Here is a 24,963-nt window from a genome sequence, read left to right as displayed (position 1 = left end):
CTTCAGGCCTTCAGAATCCCTACAGAGAATTAATGCACAGGTTATGTTCCCCAAAGTGAAATATCAAAGGTTTATCTTGACCATAGCTACATACAACATGAGAGCAGTTATGCATCGTCTTGAGAAATACCAGATGAACGGAAATGGGTTTCTTCCCTGTTTCTTCTAATGTAACCCCACTGTATAAACACAGTAGGCAAAACAAAACTTCTTTATACTGACTGCATCTTCAGGTCTTGGTTATTCCAAGCTTCTGCTACTGACATCTTGCTCCTTGGTACCACTCATTCATTGTCTCCCACACAACTGTTTCTAAGTCTCCTATATGGAGCCCAATAGAGTCTTGGATGACACCTGCAGTCCCTCTTCATACCTCCTTTTCTGAAGCCTAGGTACTTCAAACTTCCCACCGTCCCTGTTGTTAAGTCAGTCAGGGACACCTTCCAATTATTTTAGATGATCAACTCTGTTACTCCAAATTTAGTAGGAATAGTCTTTGAAAAGGACCAGAGATACAAACGACAATTTCACAAAGCTGAAAGGATGTAAGACTATTAAACATACATCAAACCCCACATATGCATTGGGCATAACAATTACGGAAGAGTGAACTGGTTTGGCCACCATGTAAAAAAAGAAATTTAGTTACTGAATTTAGTTACTGAATGTTCACTTAAATCTTTCATGACTTCTTCAACTGCTTTCTAGATGCCACCTGGTTCTAATGGTTTTTGGATAAAGTTTGTTGTAACACTGTCACGAACAGTGCTTTTGCTAATGCTGGGAAGGCTCTAAAGCCTCTTCCAAGATAGAGGAAACAGGACACTTCTACAAAACGTAAGCTTAAAAAAAAGTTGCAAAAATATCACAAAAGATTTGTGATTTCTGCAGCCTTCTGCATGCCAGTCCTAATTACTGTTACAAATGCAAGAGAAAGGCTTCAGTTTTCAGTTACCATCATCTCCATTACATTGATTTACTGCTCACAACGCAGATAAACACCACCTCACAGACCTATCCCAAAAGGCTGAATTAGGGCTTCACGATGTGATAAAACAGCCACAGACAGTAGGGCATCCACTCGGAATACCACAGTTTCCTTCGCCTCCAAAATAACAGCATGCTATGTACCATCAGACTACAAATTTCAGGATGGAAATAGGATGGAAAGGAGTTTTACTTAGTTTCAGAGGAATTGATTCTGCAACATTCTTCCACTCATGATCTTCATTCTTCCCTCTTCCTACATAATAGCTCTGCCATCATCCTCCCCCTTATTTTGTCTTAACTCTCTTCCCTTTTATTCCCTAGCTTCACAGAAAATGTCAAACTGATTACTTTCCTGATAATACTTCTAAAACTACCTCCTTCCTGTTACTTCTTGCAAAAACATTTCTAGTTCTTGACTCCTAGCCTCCTTGACAGTTATTGTTCTAAATTATAAACTCAATTCTCCAGTTTTCCTAAAATACAGTCAAAAAACACTTTCTCTCCCCCCATAACAACTCGCTTTTATCCTCATTCTGAAAGAAACTGAAATTCCTCATCATCCTCACCTTCCAGGCTGTGCAAGCTCTGCCCCTGCCTCATATAGCTTTATGTCTCCAGCAACTGCCTGATGACAGCCTGCATTTCGCTAAATCCTTTTTTCCTTAGGGGTGACCTGAAAAGGAGAAAAAACACCAGGCTTTAAGCTTCCTTGTGCTTAAAGCTTGACAGGTGTTATCAGCAGAAGACTGATTCCTTGTGGGTCCCCACCTTCTGAAATACCAGCCTATATCACACCTGCTAAATAACAGGTTATTTTGATGTTTATAGGGGAAAGTCTTAAGGGCTTCCTGGCTGACTCAATGCTGCACATCAGGAATCTTAAGCCCTCAGCACAACATGGTGAAAGTGCTACATAAGCAAATGAAGCCATAAAGAGAAAATAAACCTAAGAAAAGTAAACATCCTTTCTCCCCTAACCTTAAGTCACAGTAGTTTATAGGTTGTACGTTTTAACAGCGCTCCAGAAGGCGACCATAAGGTTTCTCCAGAGACCATAAAACCAGCAACAAACGACGCGAGGCCGAGGTAAGCCGAGCTCACCTTTGGGTGCTTTACTCCACGAGCACGTCAACGCTTCCCTACCCCCGCAGGGCCTGGGCAGCCTTCCCCCGACCCCCAGCGCCCTTCCCGGGGCCCCTTCCAGCCCTGCCCTCCTCCTCCGGCCCGGAACCCTCCAGAGCAACCCCCCCACACCCCGCGGCGACACCGCGGCCCTCCTGAGCCCTACCGATAACGGCACCACGCCGGCGCCCGCCACATTTCGCACTGATTTACGCCAGAGCTTGCTCGAGTCCGGGTCCTCCCCGAAAGCAGAGAGCCCTGCCCCTCGCACCGGCCCCCGCGGCACACGCCCATCCCGGGGGTCCCTCAGCCGCCCCCCCCGTACCTGTCCATGGTCTGCTGCAGGGCCAGGCCCGGCTGCTCCGACATGGCCGCCCCGGGCCCCGCGGCCCGACAAAGGCGGCCCCGAGGGAGCCGCGCGCGCGGCGACGAGGAGGGGGAGAAGGGAGCGAGGAGCCGGAGCCGCCCTCCCGCCGCACACCGACCTGGGCGGGCCGCGCGCTCAGGGGGCCTGGGCCGCGCTGCCGGGCGCTGAAGGGGAGGCGGCGGCACCGACTCCTCTGTGAGGTAAAGGCCGAGCGCAGCCGCAACGCCCGCCACCGCCTCCCTAGCACCGCGCCTGCGCCCTAAGCCGCAGGCAGGGCCCCGGAGGCCCGCCGGGAAGTGTAGTCCTGCCGCCGCCCGCCTGCGGCCGTTTAAAGGTCCGGCGGGGCGCGCCCCCTGCCCGCCGCCCGCCCCATGCCGCTCCTCGCCGCCGTCGCGTAGTGGCCGCCCGGCACCGCGCGCGGGGCAGGTACGGGCCGCGGGGCCGCGCTCGCGGACAGGTGTGTGCGCGTGGGGGGCACAGGTCGGCACCGGCCGCGCGCCCTCTGTAACGGCCCGGCCCCGTGAGGGGAGCGGGAAGGGGCTCCCGCCTTTCTCCTCCTCGCGCAGCGACCGTTACTCTCCTCAGCGGCGGAGGGGAGGGGAGGGGAGCGGCGCAGCCCCGCCACCGCCTCCTCACCTCACAGCCGTGGGCAGGGCGAGGCCGCCCCCGCGCCCCCTCGGGGAAGGAGGCTCCCGCCGCTCCCCCCCGCCCCGGCAGGTGCAAGGTGCGGGCGGCTCCCGGCCCGGGCTCGGTGGGGCCGGTGGCCGCGGGGCTGCCGGCGGCGGGCGTGCTGCTGCCCGGGGGGCAACCTTCTGAGGTGCTGCTAAATCCGTCGTCACAGTTAGAGCGTTCCGGGTTCTTAGGAAGGTCTGTCAGTAACGGCCAGCTTTGGGCTTTCCTTTTTAGTTTTACGCATGTTTATGTATTTATACATATGTATCCACATATATATTAAATATTTACCTCTTGGAGTGAGATCTGCTACATGTAACTAGCTCCTGAAAGCTTGTGTAAATGACAAGGTTGCTTTGTTACACCACAGTTACGCGACATGGCACTGACTGGCTGTGCACCTGCTCCGGGCTGAGAGGAGCAGAAATGGCCTGGTGGCTGTGTGCAGCTCGACGGGCCGGGTAGAAGGCTTTCTTTGGCCCTGCTGCCTTCGTGAGGGGAAAACCAGCCTGGTTTGGAGAGTCTTTGGTGAGAGAAAAGTGTTGTAAAAGTGTGCCTTAAAAAGTGAAGTATTGCACCGTTGTCAGATTATAGAATAATACAAACGCAGAGGTTGGTTACACTGTTGGTCCCTCAGCTCAGGATGCATTAGACCCGGTTTTATGTACGTTTTTCTGTTTTCACTGTTTGTGCCTGACCTTATTTTTCCCAGATCTTATTTTCCATTTATCCTTTAATAACTTGACTTGGACTTGTAAGCTGTATTATACGTATAGAGTAGGGAGGGTGCTGTTTATTTTCTAATTGCTAGACATATCATAAACAGGATTGCTAAAGAAGCTACGTTGGTGTAAATACTACTTATAGGAAGAAGGCAGTGTGCTGACATCCTGTCCCAGAAAATGTATTTTGTACTTAGTCTCGGGACAGTAAAATTCAATTTTGCTTGCTCTGCTGAGAAGTCTTGGGTGTACAGGGGCCTGAATAAACCATATGGGCATGGCTTACTGGAAGAGAACCTAATAAACGCTTTCCCAATTATAGCTGTTTGTGAAATATAAGAGCAATATTAGGTATCAGAGTTCCCAATTCCTAAACTTTGGAATAAGTCAATTGTCTACTAGCCAAAGCACTAATCAGATAGGCCAGCCAAATGCTTAGGTTTTATATATTGATTCTTAAACCTTAGAAATCAAAGCAGGGATGCTGGCTTTATCCATAGGACTTTGTGACTTGTGCAATTTCTGTATTTCTGTTCTGGGGTTGAGAGGACATGCTAGCTGCCTGCCATTTAGGATAAAGCTATGAGATTATGATCAGCAGTAATGACTGTGAGCAATAGTTACCTGAAGAAATGTAACTAGAATCCAGAATCACCTGGCTACCATGCGAGGCTGAAGACAAAGCATGCTGCTTTGCTTTACCTCTGTTGGGTAGGGAAGGTTGAGAAGACTGATCAAATCTTGAATATCAAGTCAAATAGTAAATGCTTGGTAGGTATGTACATTATATTTCTTTGCAAACATGAAATACAAAATCATAATGGCAGACCTTGTAACATCCTATAAATAGCTTAAAAGTCCTGGAACCCAGAAACTGCTTTGTGCCTTTTCATTTTTCAAGACTTAATTGGACAGCTTGGGGTATGGGTTCTCAATTTGTCTTCTCAGAATCAAAGTATGACATTAAAATACATACGTAACCAACTGTTTCTAAATTTGAGAGAACTCTCCTTATTCCCTGAGAGAGCGAGAGTTGTCATTCCATCCTCATTTCTTCCCCCTAGCAAGACCGGATATGCAGCTGCTCTATTCAAGTGCTTTCTTTATTCGGCCCAACAATCTCCTCCTTCAATTCATTCTCCCTCATCCCCTTTTCCTCCTCCTTTTCTTTCCACTTTTATTTTTTCATGCTTCCTTCTTTGCGTTGGCAATTTCCACTATAAATCTCAGGTTGCCTCTCAGAGCTATTTCATTTGTTAAATCGTTGTTTCCCTTAAAAGATTCCTCTTTGTTCATTCCTTCCATCTATGTGGTGCCCATTGTACTGTCTCACTCGGTCCTCTCTTACCTTCACCTCAGCATTTGGGCCTGGAGAGAACTCCCCTGGGAAGTCTCCCTGTTGCCAATGCAAAGTGAAGGGCAGTGACTGCTACTGCCTGAGATCCGACTGGGCTCAGCCGCACTGATGCGGACTGGAGGTGGCAGCCATTTTGAATTAAATAAAACTGCACGTTTGAAGGCAAATGCAGAACTAAATGAAAACCACTCAAAATAACATGAGCTATTTAGGGCTTACATTTGGCTATCAGATTTATTCCCAAAGGTCATCTCTTAAAATACTAAATTGATAATAAACTTACACAGATTTAAGCTTAATAAAGAAGATGATAATTAATGTAAGAAGAATACGGAGGTATATTAAATATTTACCTAACTGTTTCAGCAAGGCCTGAAAAAGGGTCTGAATAATGAAGCAGGAGTTCTTTAATACAGTTCTTTTGATGTGACAACATTAAAACTGCTGGAAGTATTCACTGTTTTCAACAAAGTTAAGTAACCTGGCAATATGAAAGTATTTATTCTCTTTTGGCAATGCTGACTTTTAACTGCAATGATGGCGGTATATAAATTAAATGACAAGACCAGTTAGCCATTCTATATGTATTTGATTCCATCTTTTAAAAGACAAGGAGCCCTTAATTAAGCTCAAATGAAACAAATGTTATCTGAGAAAAATATTTTTACAATAAAACTCAGTTTTTCAGTAACATAATACTTCATTTTAACCGTTAAGCTAGTGGACTATTCACTTTACGGCAGAAAGACTAGCATGGGTTGTTAGCTGTAGTAGGCTTAAATTACATTACAATGAATTTTGTAAAATAAAAATATACTCAATACAATGTTAATCGAGTTAGCTAGGCTTATATGGGCATTTCTTACATTTGTTTCTTTGGAGCTGGCCCAGGTCAAGTAATTCAGATATCAGATTGAATGAAGCTCTTGTGTTCTGATATAGCTGTTATTATCTTTTAATTTCCAATTATGAAAGTTGGCTGGTAGAAATAAAAAGTGTTTTTCTTCTAGTGGCTAATGGATCAAAAACTGCCTTTACAACTTGGCTCTCTTTGGTTGCGGAGTGCTTCTCTGTTTGTGAATATCATAATGAGCACTCTCCTTATCTTAATAATTGATCTACAAAGTGAAGCTGTCTCCTGGGAAGAACTGACAGCAAGGGCGTGGTCCTTCCACGCGGATCCTCAAAGCATCTGAAAGCAATAACCCCAAAGTAAGAAGGGACATAAGGGAGGTGTGTAGAACAACCAGAGCGAGCCCTATACTCACTGCAATATTTAAAAAAAAAAAAAAAAAAGAAAAGAAAAAAAGAGAGAGACATTTTCAGCTGCTGTAAGGAAGCAGTCCTGGCCCTTGATGATTCAGAGTAGGACAAACAGGTTAGAGCAAGCGTTCTGAAACTCTTAATTATAGCGTTGATTTAAGGCAGGCAAACCACACAGTCCAACATAAACAGACAGTAGAAAGCAAATACAAGGGTGTTTTAACAACCCATTTTCAGCTACCCTAATTTATCTTTCTCAGCTTTAGTCATCTCTCTTTCACCCATAAAGTCATGCATATTTCATATTTTGAAAAATCAGCCTGCAACTTTAGAAAACACTGATATTTTCACGCTTCTGATTTCAACTATGTGATTTTCATACAAGCATTAGCATTTTTCCAGAATGATCAGTATTATAATTATCCAGAACAAAAATCCAGAATAATTCATGGATCAGTACAAGACAGAGTACAAATGCCTGTGAATTAAATTCTGAAAATATTATCTGACCTATGTTAATCATCAAAATGTGAATCCCTTATAAGATAAATTCCTTTCAGGCTGTGTATTGAAGTGGAGATTGGAGATATGTGGGCAGTGGAAGGGAGGCAGTTGAAATGAGAAGCTGCAGCAAACAGAATAGATGCAATGTTAAATAGTAAAATTTTCACCTTCCCATTTTTTTGTGATTTTTTTTTTTTGAAGAATTTTCAGAGTTGTAACAGTAACTGAGTAATGAAAAAAAATGGTAACTTGGGAACTGGAAGCTATTCATATAGTACAAGTTTTTGCTTATGTGCTGATTTTGATTTGTTTTAAGTTTTCATATTTGCCCTGTTTGTGTTTGGGTCAGAATGTTTTTAGAAATTGCATTAGGACAAGCGGTTACTTAATAATTTCTTCAAAGCAATGTGACACAATCTCCTTTGTAATAGCTGTAATCTTTCTCTAGCTGGTATGAGCTCACCATTAATTTCTTGCAGTAAAAGTTCAGAGTTCAGGAGAAAGTTTGGAAATACTGGAAGCTCTCCTTTGGCCAGCGCTCGTTGCTCTGCCCAGGCAGCTGTACGCTCTGGGGTTACGAAGCGATGCGTTGGGCACTGCCGAGCCGCCCGCTGGGAGGCCGGTGCTCCCAGCCCGGCCGAGACTGCAAAGCCCAGAATGCCGTGGCAGAGCATGCGCCGAAAGCTTCCAGTTGTCAAAGTGCTCTTGCCAGAGTGGCCGAGTGTTTGTCATATACCAAACCCGAGAGAAGAAAATAAATATACTGACATTTTGTTGAGCTTTAAGTAGAGAAAATCCTAAAGGTAACTGTTCCTTAAGAATTTCTGCATTGACTGCATGGGTTACTGCATGCAAACGGAGCTGGTATTGCTGTGGGGATATAGATTTCCTGTACTGGATTGTAAATTTGCACAAATACTTACACCAGCAAATAACCAAGAGGTACTGCATATTAGTCCAGCGTTAGGCATTGGGGGCCTGCCTTTCAGCCATTTATCAGCCAGTGTTTTTCCATTCAGACTGCCTTCACTGCTAAAGGTAGGTCTTGACCTTGACAAGAGAGTTGAATTGTGCAGTGATTTTACCTTTAAGAAGTAATATGAAAATGAATGTGGATTGCAGCCCGTAGGATAAAGTTCAAAAACAAATAGCTAAGTCAAGGTACATATTGGAAGCCACTGCTGTGCTAGCCACTATAGATAACTCGGTGACTAACTGATTTAAATATACTTTATTGACGACAGAATTTTAGCATTTCAGCTGCTATATTTTGCGCTCCATATTTTTATACTGATGGCTCAGAACCAGGGGAGGGATAAATACTACCTTTTGATCTCTCTGATGTAGAATCATCTGCAATTTTATGCAGCCACAGGAGTAATGGTGATTTTGCCATAAATGCAGCTAATGGAAAGCTACCCAGGGCTTGGTATATTATGGCTTACTGCAGCATTGCTTTAAAATGCCTCTCAGGGTTTTCTGCACCCCCATCGGCAGCAGCAGAGCTGCCTGTTACAGATGCAATAGTTTCCTCTGTTCTTAGGATCTTGCCTTAATGTTGAATCACAATGTAGCCTTCACACGCTGGCTGGTTTCGTATTGAACAGGGAAATAATAGGCAGCAATCGAAGTAACTTAGCTGATAGCAGAAACCTGTCCTTACCCCCATTTTAACTAAAAAGGGTGTGAATGGCTTAGAAGAGATTTAAATACGAAAAATGTTAAAGGTGCACACGGACCAGCTGAAAACTGTCCCTGTCAGAAAGGGTCACTGACTTCACTCTGCCACCTTTCTTAACTGGTGAATTGATTTGGCTGAACTTGCCCTTGTTACATGAAAACAACCCTGGAAAGAAGGTGGTATTAGGGACGCTGACCTCACCGTCAGCTCAATACAAGTTCAGTTAGGTATTCAGTGATGACCATCTCTGACACAGTTTCTCAATTAAAGTAAGCAGGTTTGGCTCATTAAAATACTTTTGATATGTATAATAATCTTCTCAGTTGACTAGAAGTCTGAGAAATGCGGAGGTTCCTGTTCTAGTTTCATGCAGTTGCTGTTCATTGATGTCTGTATATGCATTATTATTGTGGTTTGAAATATTAATCAAAGTATGTTATCGGATCTGCTTCAGATGGAGCAGCTCTTCTAGCAGATAAGAGGCTCAGTCACGCTACATGTATTTGCTTCTTAACGTTTCAACTTACATCCACATTTGGCAAATAAATTGCTTGGCTAGTCTTTGTCTTGCGCACTTAAAGATGGCTTTTAGAAGGTGGCACGTCTCCGCTGAAAACCCTTCAGTGCGCCCCATTTTTCTTTCTCACCGTGAAAGCACCAGAAGAATTACACTCTAACAACACCTCCCTGCCTGCTCCTCTTGGCCTTGCTCTTCCCTGCCGGCAACCCCGGCCGGCTTCCAGCGAGGGGCGGCGGAAAGCCGGGGACCCCGCCGCGGTCCCTGCACCCTTCGCCCCTGCCCAGGCCAAGTGCCCGAAAGCCCGGCTGGTAGGTGCGGAAAATAGGCAGCCGGCTCCTTTAAAGGTGCCCTGCTAGAGAAGGGGGTGGAGAAGAGCGAAGCCTGGTGTCTCTTTAACCTTGCTGAAGGACGCAGCAGTATTTATTGACGTATGCAAATAGCCAGGGGGAGGAGGTGGAGGAGGAGGAGGGTGCTTGGAAAAACAGGAACCAGAATCAGTTTCTCATTGCAGGGTGAGAGCTCTGAGTTCCGGTGTAAGAGAAAAGAGACGTGGCGAAATTGCTGTATATCTCTGCCCTATAAGCACATCTCTCATTTAGACTGAAGGGAAACAAGGCATCAAAAAGGGTGAAGCATCTTAAAAAAATATTTTAAAGGCTATCTAGCACGATCAAAGCTTACATGTTCCTAAATGGGGGAGGGGGAAGATTACGGGTTTGCCTTGCAACTTGCTGTAGCGTAGCACTAGCAATAGGACGAGATTTTTGGCCGGCAAATGATTAAAACAGCCTGCTTTGTGGTATGAATGACAATGTTAATAATCTGTCTTTGTGGTTTTTTCCCCTACTGTTTCAGCTGCGCAAACCATGCAGGATGATTTACTGATGGACAAAAGCAAAGCCCAGCCCCAGCAGCAGCGGCAGCAGCAGCAGCAGCAAGATCCAAACTCAGCAGAAGCCCCCTCTACGCCCATCTCGTCGGAGACGCCCAAGCCAGAAGACAACAGTTCAGTGACTAGTATCGGCACATCAGCTCCTTCCCAAAATAGCAAGGAGAAGATGCAGATGGAGTCTCCCATTTTGCCTGGCTTGAGCTTTCACCAGCCTCAACAAGAACCTGCAGCCGGCACCTCCTTGTCTCCCTCCTTCGGCAGCACCTGGTCTACGGGGACCACAAACACGGTGGATGATAGCTTTTTCCAAGGGATTACTCCAGTCAATGGGACAATGCTTTTCCAGAATTTTCCACACCATGTCAACCCTGTATTTGGTGGCACTTTCTCGCCTCAGATTGGCCTAGCTCAGACTCAACACCACCAACATCAGCAGCAGCAGCAGCAAGCTCAACAGCAGCAGCAGCAGCAGCAGCGGAGGTCACCTGTGAGTCCTAATCAGGCACCTTTTGCCCAGAGAAATGCTGCTTACAGTCATCAGCCCATCATGACCAGCAAACCGTCTTCCTCCTCTGCCTCCTCATCTTCCTCCTCCAGCTGGAATAACCATCAAAATGCAGCTTGGAGTACACCTTCCAACCCCTGGGGTGGGCTGCAGGCTGGTAGGGACCCTCGAAGGGCAGTTGGAGTGGGGGTCGGCGTGGGAGTGGGGGTCGGCGTACCCTCCCCCCTCAATCCCATTTCACCCCTTAAAAAGCCGTTCTCCAGCAATGTCATTGCCCCTCCGAAGTTCCCACGGGCTGCACCCTTAACCCCCAAATCCTGGATGGAAGACAACGCGTTCAGGACGGACAATGGCAACAATCTGTTGCCTTTTCAGGTAAATGACTACATGTACCTTCTATGTGGTGACAGCTATCACACGGTGTATTTATTGCAGGGGGATATTTCACTTTATTGTTCTACCTGAGAGGCATCTCCATAATTCATATCTGCACCAAATTGTCACCTCATATGAAAGAAGTGGGGTTGATCCTAGGGGGTGCATACACAAAGATTCCAAATTCTGGCTCAACGTTAGGTCTTATTGTTCTTGTAATCTGTTCTTAAATGCGACCGTTGTTTTTTTTCTTTTTCTGTATCATCGGAAAGGTAGTAACTAGCCTTTCTACATGAAAAGCAGGTTTGGCAGACTATGTTCTACCGATGCTCTTTGTAGAATAATTATTTTTTATATTCACTCATTATGTGAGAAGCAGGAGATGTTAAAATAGCTTGCTTCAATTTCCTAACTGGCACGTAAATTTTAACTGAAGGTGCTATTTGACTTGAAATCCAGTTAATTATTTATCATCACTGAAATAATTAGTTGTCTTTATGTTGGGGAATTTAACAGGGAGGTCTGTTCACATAAGGTATACGTATGAAAGGCTGTATATGTCTGACGTACAGCCGTGCTGTGGATTCACGGTGGATGCTTTGAATACATCTAGAAGCAGCGTGGGTGTGTATGGAAAGAGTGGCGTATCTGTCCTTTCCAGTAAGGAAATGCCTAATACAATTGACGTGTTTTAGAAATGGCAGGGAGGTATTGTATAAAATAAACCATTTTATGCTGTTCAAAATATTTGCAGAGAAAAGAGACAATAGGACACGACCTTCAGAGCCATATTGCAATGGAGTCTATTTACTAGCTACATAGCTCTGAAATATTTAAAGCTGCAGTGCCTTTCGCTGTTGTTTTTTTTTTTTTTTTTTTTAATCTATGACGACAAGGCAGATCAATTGCGGCTGAAACTGGGCCACACAGAAAATTTGCAATTTTAATGCAGAACAAAATCTGTCATGGTGCAAAATCCATTTTAAGTTGAAAAAAGCAGAGCATGTACTTGCAGCTATATCTATACAAGGTGAAGTGAATCTCAAATTTCTGCTAGGCTAGCTGTTTTTAGTCTCAGACATATCAAAATTTTCTGGTTTGGATTACAGTGAAATCATTCATATATGATTTCTCCTTAGGTAATAGCTTTCTCAGTAAACTAGAAACTCTCAAACATTTTTAACTTAGCAGTTCTGTAAGAATGGCATCTAGCGCAACACTTAGTATTAGAAACAAAATAAATAAATAAAACAAGATCCCCCCCCCCCCCTTCACTTTAAGAGATTGTTGAAGTATGCATTCCTGTGCACTTTCCAGTCCCATTCAAAGAGGGCATCTTATAGTCAGCCCTGAAATTTCATTTTGCTGCTTCATTCTATTTAAAGGGAGAGTTGCTAATTTTTTATTGGCTACACTAAATGAAGGCGGAGTGGCTTCTGTTAAACTGCTGGGCAATGTCTCTGTAGCACTGAAGTCTGGAGAAAGGTTATACTTCAGATGCAATATGCCTAGTGAAGCTATTAGGTTGCACAGAATGCCCTAGCATAAAAGCTGGTGAATATATCTCCCAGTCCTTGTTTTAGGAGTGGGAAATGTTTCAATTTACGAGTATTCTTTCATTTGTCTCCCTGTAAGATGTTACAAATTCTGCTAAATTTGATTTAATAGGAAAAACAACAGTAAATTGTCTAATTTCTGTGGTTTGCTCAGTAAAACATCTTTTTACAACGTTACATACAACACTATGTATTTACAACACATACATACAACATTATATATTTATTATTGTGACTAGAAACTGTCACAAATTAAACTGTCTGGTATTTAGTCATCACTGGGGAAAAAAAAGTAGATAAACACTTTAAAGAGAAGTTCCTTTGATTTTAACTGAGGTTTTGAAAAGGTAATGTATTAGTCAATGTGTGAACTTGGAAACTTCTTTTTCTCTCTCTGAATATAATCTGGTATTTTTCTTTTCAATTGAAAGCAAATACTTAGACTACTTTCAGCACCAGCTCAAATAACAGTCTGATTTCAGAGACTCAGAAAACTTGTAATTTTTTTTCCTTGTAGATTTTTTTTTTTTAAATGAGAATTACTGAATTTTGCATACAAGGTTGTGATCTGGATCAATGTTGATTGCTCCTATGCTTCACAACTTGTCAAAGGAATCTTGAAACTGTTCTTCTAATAGGAAGCAACTGTTCAATGTACTGTTTACTGCGTTGATAAAATGAGATTCATTAGAGTTTAATATTTGCTGCCTGGATTGTTGTTGCGTTTGTTTGCTTGTTTGTTTTTCCTCATAGAAATTGGGTAATATGTTGACTGAGTAAGTTCTGCACTATCAAGTAATTCTGGCAGGTTTATCCATGTACATCTGCCACCCCTCATAATTGAAGGTTTTTTTTATTTGCTTCAGAAATACCTTTCAGTGAACTTGTCATGCAAGTAAACATGTTAATTCACATTAGCAAGTTCTTTGTAGTAACTCATTCTTTTCTCTTACCTTGAGATTATAAGACCTTTTAAACATTTTGGTTTATATTTATTTCATTATGAAGATTTGAAGTTCTAGGAAAAAAAATAATTGGAAAATCTTTCTCTAAGGAACATGTGGATAAGGCGATGCTAGATGTCTTCGTTCTTGAATTAGAGTAATAGATCAGTGCACCTCGTACTCATGGCAGCTGCCTTACTGGTTTTGACATACTTGTGCTGAATTATATGAGGACACTTAAAGTATCAGTTGGTAAAAACACTGTTGGCATCTGAAGCGTGATCAGTGCTGTAAGGCAACTGAAAATGCTTTGAAGGGGACTGTTTTCATATGCTCATGGAGGAAAACTGATTGCACTACATTAAAAAACGAACAAACAAAAAACAAAACAACAACAAGCAAACAACAACAACAAACACCTGAAGATCCGAAGCTGACAGTTGCAACGGAAAGCAAAAGAAGCAATTGGTACAGAATGAAGTGTACTGCAGCAAGTAAGGGTTGGAGATGAGTTCGCAGGAATAGACGTGGAACAAGGCCAGATAGAAAATACAGAAATGCGGCCAATCTGTTCTAAATATTCTTTGGCTTATGGGTGGTTCAGGCCAAGTTCCTGTGCTGTGATTGTCATGTGACAGGCAGTAGTGTTGTGCCATTATGCCAGGTTATCCTCCTCTCTGGCATTTGAGGTTGACATTAACTGATTGTCCCTGGGACCAGGGCCATGGTTCAGTTCCTTTTTTACAGCAGAGCAGTGGGGCTTGAAGAGAGCTATTGTCATCTCATGCTTCTGAGCTGCTCCCAGAACTCTCGTCCTTCAGTTCTCACAGGTGAATGGTATATTTCTTTTGGCTTTTGTCCATATGAATATATTGTGACACAGCTTGTGGGGTTAGGAGGATTGATAGCGCTTGAAATAGATCCTTGGAAGCGTGGATAAGAAATTTTCTTTATTGTGGAGAAGATAGAGAAGGAATTAAATGCTAGGAGGACAGTTGTTAATTACAAAAGTCAACCATATGGAAGTTTAAAAATATCACTGTAACAAATAAGTGAAAGATTTGCCAGAAGTTGTGCAAATTTTGTCAGGTATGCTGCTTTTCTAGTAATGTTCTTCAGAAACAATAAAAAATGCACAATTGCAAGCTGCAGATTTAAAAGCTGCATAGGACTTTGGTGCTCTGAAGATTCTGGCATACATCAAGTCAGGCTCGACAGCTTTATTGATAGATACTTCTCTAACAACAACAAAAAAGGTGGTATTTATTGTGGATAAAATAGTTCTAATATGCCTTCTTTTGCAGAACCTGTTAATTGCCCAGAGATCAAAGATAACTGGGCTGCGAAAGTTTTGTTGTTATTGTTGTTTTCCATTGGTTTCAGTAGGAATTAGTCTGGATCCAGATATAATTTCTAAAGTTAGCTTATAATTTTATGCACCTTATAAAAAATAATATTCCAAACATGCAGCCAGTTTGTTGTAAATATATGGATATATGCAGAAATATGTGCTTGTATGCATGTATATTTAGAAATTTAGATTTAGATACACTAATTAGTAATACATTATCAGGCACAAGTACTTCATCATGTGTAGTACTAAACACATCGTAGCTGTTTACTGAGTGAAATGACGAGCAAGGGAATGGCTACTGTAATGTTTATAATTTTAGCATGATTTTCAGCTGATGATTAACAGACAGCTCCTTAAGAAGATATTTTCTTTGAACACTTGAAGTTCTTCAGGCCTGTGATATTAGCTCATACCTAGCTTTATCCACTCCAGTACAAATTTATATTCATAATAAATTGTGTATGCACACACCTAGGTACATATAAAATATACGTGCACATGGAGTAGAATAATACACAGAATAATTGTCCTCATGTCTTAGGGAAAAATATTAAAATATATTATTAGCTTCAATTTTGTAACATTATTTATGAGGAGTTTTTCAGGCTAAAACATTCTGTACCCTGGTGACTGTATTTTTAAAAATTTTGTTTAAGTCTAGGTATTCTTTTCAACCAAAAATCATATTATGCAGCAAGTCTATCATAAGTTTATTTTTTGAAACACTATTTCTCTGCTCTGAATCGGACATTTAGGGTGCTGACAGTGTGGTAGGTAACTGTACATAATATCGGTAGCACTACCGGTATCTTGAAAATAATTTCTTAGTGTAGTCTAATCTTACTGTTTCTTGTCTGATGATACTCTAGTACTGACAGCCTGTGAGTATGTGAAACGAACAAACAAATGCACACAGAAGACCCAGTTGTGGAAATAAGTCTGCTTTTCTACTCCCCAACTCATCCCGCCGCCTTAAGTACTTCTGATGTTACTATTGCACAAAATATATATAACACAAAAAGTAGCCTGATTTGGAATATAGAAGTGTGAGAAGGCATGTTGTGGTATCTCAGTAGTCTTTCAGTATAAAAGCGATAACTAATACCTGACATTCTAGCTTTAGTAGTTGTGATAACATCACAGTTTTTTAGATATTTGAATTTTAAATGTCTGCATTTTCAAATTAATTAAAACACAATAACATAGAACAGAATAATAAAAACATCACGGTTTAATATTAAAAGTGTGATGATTCGAGCTCTAATTACCTATTTTATTGATTTTAAGTAAACAGTTGAATCATAGATAAGCCCTCATTCCACATTAGTGAAGGTAGAGCGAAGGTACAAGTTCAATATGCAGGTGATGGTCTGAGCAACTCCATATAGAGAAAGACTTCCTCAAAAACCTTAAAGGTAGTAATGTAGTACAACAAAACAATAATTTGTCTTAAAGGTTTGCTGAAGAAATTATCTGCCTCTCCTTAGGGAGATATGTTAGAAAGTGAAGAGCATTTTGCTATTTCCCTTCTTGGATTGTCTTCCCAGATTTTCATTTTTCTGCCTAAAGGCTGCCCTTGTGAATTGAATGTAAGAGGAAGAAAGACATGGAAAATTAGCGTTTTCCTCTTTTAGGTGATTTTCAAGGAGAAAATATGAGTTTGCTGTATGGATGATGAATGTTTCCATTTCTTAGCATTTGGTAAAATAGCTCTCCTTCCTGAAGATCAGTCACGAGTGCTTCCTGGATGAAGCACAGCAAGGGGAAATGAAAAGATAGCACTGCTTAGTTTGAAGTTACATGGGGATTTTAACTACAGAGACCTGAGTTTTGCTTGGACTGGATAGACTAATGTGCTTTTCAAGACTTTCAAATTAGTCTGAAGGGAAAAATAACAAAACTAGCCAGTGATGATCTTTTAGAGAGATTCAAAGGCTCTCTGGCCTTTGTTTTTCCTACTGATCTCTTGACATAGTGTTAGGAGTTTGAAAATACCATTCATAAATAAAATATACTTGTCGTAGAAAATTTATCAAAATGTTATTCCAAACTATGGCTTAAACTCCCAAAGGAAGTAAAGGCCTTGATAAACGTCACTGCTTTTTCCCTAAATAAGCATGTTGTTTTGCTTTTGCTTTTATAATAGTAACATGTGATATGTTATTTAAGGAGAAAGGTCTGCTCAAGTCCTCTAGCATAATGGCAGTTAGCAGACTTCAGATGTAAAACGTATTTTCTTTCTTCCCTAGTTCTCTCTCCCTGTCTCTCAACTCCCAGAAATCAATAGAAAAAGCTGTTTATGTGTAATTGTTGGTTGCAATTACCTGCTGAAAGTGGAGCACCGTATTCTGTAGGCAAGAAGGAGGATTGTTTGCTTGTATTCCATGTCTTTGAAAAATCATGCTTTTGCTGTCAGAAGGTATCAAATGCTAGATAAAGAAATTCCGTATGGTCTTCAAGTGAGGGGATGACAGGAGTAGGTAGGGTTTACTGCATTCTCTCAGAGGTAATTAGACTTCTGGTCCCCTTCTAGTCCCTTACAAGCCCAAGGTACTTGGTTTCACAGGATGCTGCCTGAAGTAGGTCTTGCTACTTCCTGTCTCAACCTACATGGTCAGTAAGGTGGGATGGAAATGAAATTTCAGAAGGGGCAGGAAGCAGAATGTTCTAGTTCCTGTTGACTCAGCGTAAGGTTAGCTAAATTCCCCTTTGGACTCCTTCTGTTGCTGCGTGGTCTAATAACTTCCCTTCTGTAGGGAAGCTTCCTCAATGTCTACATATGCTTAGAGATTATATTTTTTTTCTTTTAGCCAATAATAAGAGTAAGTGAAACACATAGTATGAGAGAAATAAACAATGCATATTGCAAAGCTTTAGGCAAATTTTTCATTCCTAGTAATGAACTTTGTGAAAAGTGTGAAATTTGTGTATAAATATGTTTACAATATATATGCACATGTATAAACAGATGCATACAGATATATATAAACAGTTCATTTTCTTCAAAAAACAATTCTAATAATAATCAGTGGCTTCTGCCTTAGAATTAATAAAGTAGAATTGTTGTTGTTGACATAATTTACCTTTTTCAAACTTAATGTCAAACTTTTTTCAGTGGTGTTATGCAACTTGAAATGTAATAGTTCACTGTTCTTATTGCCTAACAGGTGTGTCAGAGCAATGTTTAGACGCTTTAGATCTTAGGCTATTCTAACATTTCATACATTCTCTAACTAGGTTTAAGGTACCATGTTTTTTAATTATTTCTGCTTTATTTCATTTTTTCTTGTTTCATTTTTTAGAAATTTAAGCAAAGAGCCGAAGCGTTGCTTTTAAGCAGTTATTAGAATGTACATACCAATAATAAACAAGTGTTTTAAAGTACTTAGATGAAAGTACTGGTTTTGTTTATAGAAATAGGTCTTCATTTGTGTAACCCCTTTACTACTTGTAAATTTTAGTCTTTTAAAAAATTTAGGCGGTGGAATGCTGCAGAAAGTTTACCTGTGTATCTTCAGACTTGGTCATCATTTTCATTTGCTTTTTCATAAACTTCAATTATGTGATTCTATTTTTTCTATTAAGTTCACAGTATTATTTGTAAAACACAGCTAACTGATGCCTTCCTTCTTCTCATTGTTCAACATGACTTTGTTTTTATTGCATGCCTTTCAGAATCATCCCAGACGTAAAATTGTCAATTATTCTAAGATCTTACAGAAGAGAAGCACTGTACGGATCACGATAGATACTGATTTGTCTTGTCACGTTAGAGTTAGCAGGAATTACACCACTCCTTCTTCTCTAAAGATGTACGTAAGAGGCACTATTTGGAGAAATCATTTTCTTCTCAGTGTTCAATTTGAGACCACTAAAAAGCTTTTTCTTCTGGAATATTTAGCATACATAGCTTTTTATTCAGTGCAGTACATCCATTGACTGCCTTTTTTTGCTGCTTGTGTGAATCTCAGAATAGGCACCAGAAAGTGAAAAAAATAAATTATCACATGTGAACAGGTCTAGTTACTGGGCAATTATTCAGGAATTAAAAACTCTTCATCAGAGAAAAGAAGAAAAATATTTAATTTCCTCAAATGAGACCCGCTTTTGGCTTCTTTCAATTGCCTGTGTTGTTCTCTGCACATCTTCCAAATTCTGCATGAAACAACATAGAGCTTCCATAGACAAACAAACTTTAATTACTCAAGAACATCACTGCAAAGGTTTATTCTGGACACTGGCTGAAACGGGTTGCATTGGAAAAAAGATCTGGATCACATACTTAGCTATGGTTTATTCATGCAGAATGGTACAATTTAAATTGCACTAACAATATTGCTTCTGCACTTGCTATCTCTTTGTATGGCTTTGCAAAATTCAGAGCTCTTTTAAATTTCCTAGAGCTTAAGTCAAATGTTTAAGCAAAACCACAGATTGTCTTGCATGTTATGATGATGACATTCATATGATTCATCAGCCAAGTTGGAATCTTTTGATCAACACCACAGATTGTTCTTGGATTAACAGAGTTAATGAAAGTAATGTGTGTGGAGCACATACTGTCAATGGGTTTCAGAGACATTTGACGTTTGGGATTCCTGCCAAGGTTTTGGATGTAGTGCGATTTTGTGGGCCTAACCCCTTTTTCTTGTTTCATCCAGCCTTGAACTGTTCAACTCCGTTCCTTTCAAACTTCCCTTCTATTTCTTTCTGTTCCTGCTTTTTGATCCTTTTTTTTTTTTTTTTTTAAATGAAGCTTCTCGTTTGAGTTGGCCTTCTCTATTCCGCTTTGTACGTCAGAGTTTAAAGCTACAGGGCAAGGCCCAATAAACTTCTGTAGTCATAAGGTGAATCACGTTCACTTGCTCTGTGTGGGAACTTAATGGCATAAGGGGTTTTAAATAGGCTTAAACAGACTTAGGTAAGATGGAGTTGTCAGAAATATTAGATGAAAGTTCTAAGTTATCGTTTGGTTAAATTTGCAAAATTTCTGTAACACACACTTAGTTTGAATGTGCTGAATTGATTTTGTTTTCCTGTCCCCTCACCCAGTTTCCAGAATGTGTGACTTGGGATGGATTTTCACATGGATTAACATAAAAGCATTTCTGGCATAAGAAAACAGTATTTTTGCAAAGTTAGAAACACATTATTTATCTAACATGGACATTTTCTCTCTTATATAATTTTCTTTTATGTCATAGTTGTAAGCGGATGTTCTGGTGAAATTCACCCTTCCTACATGGAAGAACTATTGTGAGATGTGCTGGTCTTAAAAAGACGCCCTAAAAGTTATTTTTGGCAACAGTGTGAGCAACTTAAAGCTGACCTTTTAATGAGAAATGTCATTCAATTTTAGAAAGTGGCACTGTATATAATGTAATATATTTCTGAATTACTCATCTGCTGAAACTCGTTTGTGTTCTCAGAGTGGTAAAGCCTTTTTTGCAAGTAAGATTTGCTTCCTAAAGGCAGTCTGGAATTATGGCTTCTTATGAGAGTTGTGAAAAATAAAATGTATCAAACATTTCATTTTAAAAGACTTGAATGATAAAATAATATTTTGGATTAATTGAAACTTCATAATTCCTCCTTGGAAGTTGCTACTTTGTTCTCCTTGAAGCAGTGGAAACATTTTAAGCTCTTGCTGCTGTTTGATAACTATTAGCAGGGGAAAAACATAAAAGGAAGAAGTTGCCATTTTGCCTTGCATGATTACGTAATTTTTACCTTGTGAGATTTAAAAAGGACAACCTAGTGTGTCTGACTTGATATTAAGGAATAAAGTTTACATCATAGCTATAAAATCAGTACTCTACATCATCTCTACCGTTTAGTTTATTAACACGTACAGTATAAATAAACTTAGGAACAGGAATGGAACAAAATTGCTCAGTTAACTTAGAATATCTCAGAACAGTGCATTGCAAGTTGTTCTACTAAATGCTCGATCACCTCCGTTTTTCAAGCCTGCCTTCCACTATCATGACCATGAACACCCAGTCATTCCCTTTCTCTTTTCTAATGACCTTTTCTATTTCTTGCAAACTAAATTTTTTTCTGTCTTTCCTGTTGATCTAAAAAAAAAAATAATAATGATAATATTAGATCCTTCCAGACCAATCAATTAAGCATTAAGAAGGCAGTGTTAAGTTGAGAAAAAATATCTGGAAAATGTAACCCTTATTTTTATAAGTAAGTATGGTACTTTAATTCAAGTAATGTTTTTTTGCATGTTCAGTAATATTTTCTATCTCATGCAAGTATGACAAGCTCTGCTTGAATTGCTGTGAGCAGCTCTTGTTTGTATGTTATAGTAGTCCAGGTCCAGGTGACCTTACCTCTACTTAGTTTATTAGGTGGACACCTACAATGTAAAAGGCAGAAACCTAAACTTTAAAAAGTTTATCATGTGTTAAGCAGCTGGAAATACGGTAGAGAATTAGCAGCATGTGACAGACAATCATGAGCTGTTATATGGCCTTACAGCAGTCAAAAGATCATACTTCAGAAACTGTAAGTCTAACATACTAACTACTGTGTTCCCTGTGGTTTGACAAGGAAGCGTTCTCTACTGAGAACAGAGCTTTTTAGGCAGATCCTTCAGTGCAGTATTTTGTCAAGGAGATGTGTTAAATGCATTAATGAATTAACCTGTGGGTAGCTAGTATTATTGCCGTTTGCTACATGACCTTTACAGTAACTGCACATTTGTAAAGGGTTAATAAATGATTAATGTATTAACTAATTATTAGGGTTCAGTACATTAACAGATGGCTTGTAACCAAACAATATAATCTATTGTTGTGCTTAGTAACCATTACGATCTATAATAACCAAGTCTGTCAAATGTTTATGGTATGCTTTATGGTTTCGAGATTTTCTTTAAAGTATTTATAAAGATACCTTTTAGATTTATGATCAATGTAACAGTCTAGTATTTCATCACTTTAAGTGATTCTCATATTTGTGTATTTGTTCTAGGCTCGTTTGCTTCTTCCCATGTCGTTGAAAAAAATAACAACTCAAAACAGTGAAACATCTCATAGTAACAGAAAGGGCTTTTCTTAAAACTCAAATCCTTAAGCAGTGGATAACTGCAGTACGAAGACTAAAGCTGAACAGAAGGATGGAGGAAACAAAAGTCAGGGATGAGAAAAAGTAGGATTTTTATAATGCAAAATGAAAGTGAAGTTGCAGTGTTTCTGTGTATGGTATCCAAGATGACGATGTACCTATTTGCTTTCTGTAGGTGAGAATTTCAGCAAATGAAACCTTGCAGCCATTAGGCTGGGTTTTGCATTTCAGCAGCTTGGTGATTCCTGCTGCTTTTGGCTGCTACTAAATGAATCCGTACCTGTGATGTCTGGGAAATAAAATCGACCGTAATTGTCAGCAGAGCTAAAAAGTAATGTTTTGATCTAAGCTACTGTAGACAGTCTCTTGTACCTTGTCTAAACAGGAACACACTCTTCTGACATGATTTCACAAAGTAGAAATGGAAGATTACTTATATAACAACTTCTTTTGTGTTAGGCAAGGGAGAAGTAAGTGACTTCCTGTGCTCCATTTAAAACTATTTGAAAATGGATTGCAGTAAGTTTTACACTTTGTTTGGAAGGGTTCAGTTTTTAGAGAATGTTCTCTTGGTATTTTTCCTTGTTTTAATATAAGCTTGAACTGGTATTGGTTTTAAAATACAGCTCAGTCCTTAGCTCAGTTGGACATGTAGATGAACAGGAATAATGTAAAAGAGGGAATACAATGAAAATATCTTATTTTTTTTGAATGCAGACGAGGAAAGATGCAAAAGGCATCCCTACTAGAAGTACCCTTTTTTACAGAGCCTGGAATTTTGTTTGCCTTTTCAGTTACTTTGATGCTTATTGTTTGTAACCGTCCTGAAATTTACTAAACTCTTACCTTTCCCCTTTCTGTGTCCTTTCTGGTTGCTGAGGTTCCAGTTTATAGTGAAGATAAGAGTCTTTGAGCTCATGACCTTTTAGTTAGTAATATTAAATATCATCCTGCTTTGCTGCAGTTCTTCAAATTCATTCAGTTCTTTCTGTATGATAAGCTGGTCTCCTGTATATTGATAGCTTGCAAATATCATTAGTGTGTTCCTACGTAATACCAACTTTATTGATAAATTTGGTTTCAAGATTTGTTTTTAAGAAACTCCATTAGTAACTTAAGGTGATTTCTGCTCTCTCTCTTTTTCCTTTTTTTGACCTTTTCTTTCTTATCTCAATTGCACTATTTACCACTTTTTTTTTTTTTTTGGCCATTCATATTGTTACTTTTGCTTGTAGCACTTTACGAAGTGCCATATTGAAGCCCTTGCTGTATCAGCTGTATTGTACTCTTTCAAGAACCAGGTTTCCTGTTCTGCAGGACATTGCATAATTATTATATGATGCTACATTATCTCTAATTTTCTCTTTCTTAAATGTATCCTTGAATTTCAATCATAAAAACTAAAAACAGTGTTTGTCTTGTGTATTTTCATATCCTGCTCTAGTCATTTGCATTTCATTTTTATTTTACCAGTCAGATATACACATTACCCACATTCTTGCCTGTGATTTAGTCACATTCTTGCTTTAGTCATTCCGCTAACTGCATTACCAACTCAGGCTCCTTTTGATAACGTTACTCACATTCACACTGATATCTATAATTGGACTGGATGATACTGCTTTGTCTTTTACTCTACCCTTGTCAACCTGATTCCTGCCTTTGTATGTGAAGACTGATTAGGGAGGATATGTTAATTGCTCCTGACTTCTCCTGATACTTTTTATTTAATTCTTTATCTGTCTTGCTAGACTTTTTCCTAGACATCTGTTGTTCGAGTTATTAATGCTGAACTTGTTAAAGTTTCCCCAAACCTGCTTATGTAGCTGAACATCCTGATTCTTTCCTTACAGCAAAATCTCTTAAGGTGCCTGTCAGTTCTTATTACCTTGTACAAAGAAGGAAAAATGTGTTAGAAGTCATCTGATTTACATCTGAAAATGTTTACCCTGTCTAGAGCACTCTATATTTCTCCTGTACTAAATCAGTTTCAACTCCTCTAATGTGAAAGTTTTTTTTATTCCTGTGAGTGTCTTTTCCATTTTTGTGAGAATTTAACATTAAAAATAATAATAATTAAAAAAAAAAAAAAACTATTTTCAGTGCCTGTTAGCAAGAAAGCGTAGGAAGAAGGTGGCAGGCTGGATTTTTGTGTGTGTCTCTTCTAAAGTAGGTTTTTAATTCTTGTGCCACAACTTGTCATGCATATTAATCATGCTGTAATAATACGAAGTCAGGGTATGGACAGCTTACATAAATGATTTTGGTAATTAAAAATATACAGCAGCTAATAGGTTAAATTTTTTTTGGAAGCCCTGCTGGATGCAAAGTGACATCACACTGAGAAGGTCACCTTCTTGTCTTCTCTGGGAGATGTTTTTCATTGAGAGTGTTTGTGGCCTGTTTTAGATCTCTCAGTAAATGACCTCACTCTTCTTTTCTCACTGAACAGCCATTCCTACTGTACTTTCCTACTTTGCCTTTTTTTTTTTTCTTTTTTTCCTTTCAGAACTAAAGGACTGTATTGGCATTGGAATGGAAAAATTACTGTCTTCTCTAAGGGTAGTTCTCCGAACCAGGAGGTGACGAACTTGTTCAGGATGAACAGATGAAGTATATTATTCCTTTTTGGTTGAAACATCTAGCTGGAGTTCTGGCACCTACAAGTTGTTTTGCTCAGGAGTCACTATTTCCTGAACACAACAGACATGAAACAGGGACCTGGCTTGAAATATGCCGAGTAGATATTATTTTAGTCACATTGCTTTTAAAAGCACAGTGGCTTTAGGTGAGAAACAATATTTGTTTGCCATAAGGCTTAAACATTTCAGTAACTCTTATTTAAAAAACAAGAACAGCAAAACATTTTGGCATTATATCCAATGTCAGTGGTTATTGAAAAACAAAACCACTGTTTCTGTTCCAGAGAAATCCTTGAGATTCCCTTTCTGTGGTGGCCAAAGTAAATGAAGTTGCTGGGCAGTGGTGCTCAGACATCTGCTTGACAGTTCCTACCTGCATGCTTTTCTGTCTCCCATTTTGTCTTGTTATCCTATAGCATC

General features: G+C 39.9%; 2 protein-coding genes across 13 annotated transcripts in view; one reads left to right on the top strand and one right to left on the bottom strand.

The window, feature by feature from the left end:
• The window catches only part of MARCHF5 (membrane associated ring-CH-type finger 5), a 29,774-nt gene extending 27,139 nt beyond the window's left edge, over positions 1-2,635 (bottom strand). Inside the window, exon 1 of the mRNA XM_048069228.2 lies at positions 2,438-2,635. Within this exon, the coding sequence (XP_047925185.1) occupies positions 2,438-2,481 (44 nt within the window). The 5' untranslated portion in view covers positions 2,482-2,635. The remainder of the gene's footprint in view (positions 1-2,437) is intronic.
• Positions 2,636-2,755: 120 nt separating this feature from the next.
• Positions 2,756-24,963, top strand: part of CPEB3 (cytoplasmic polyadenylation element binding protein 3) — a 94,077-nt gene continuing 71,869 nt past the window's right edge. For 2 of the 12 annotated variants that reach the window (XM_048069218.2, XM_048069216.2), the window contains exons 1-2: positions 9,687-9,710; positions 10,054-10,970. In XM_048069218.2, the coding sequence (XP_047925175.2) occupies positions 10,065-10,970 (906 nt within the window). In that variant the 5' untranslated portion in view covers positions 9,687-9,710; positions 10,054-10,064. Of the gene's footprint in view, positions 2,937-3,102; positions 3,347-3,423; positions 3,680-7,667; positions 7,801-9,587; positions 9,826-10,053; positions 10,971-24,963 lie in introns of those variants that run through there. The other 10 variants (XM_048069222.2, XM_048069225.2, XM_048069223.2 and 7 more) reach the window with 10 other exon arrangements.

This window comes from Anser cygnoides, chromosome 7 (assembly GCF_040182565.1).
Source record: "Anser cygnoides isolate HZ-2024a breed goose chromosome 7, Taihu_goose_T2T_genome, whole genome shotgun sequence".
Taxonomy (NCBI): domain Eukaryota; kingdom Metazoa; phylum Chordata; class Aves; order Anseriformes; family Anatidae; genus Anser; species Anser cygnoides.
The sequence above is the reverse complement of the archived record's forward strand: the minus strand, read 5'-3'. Positions and strand labels throughout refer to the sequence as shown.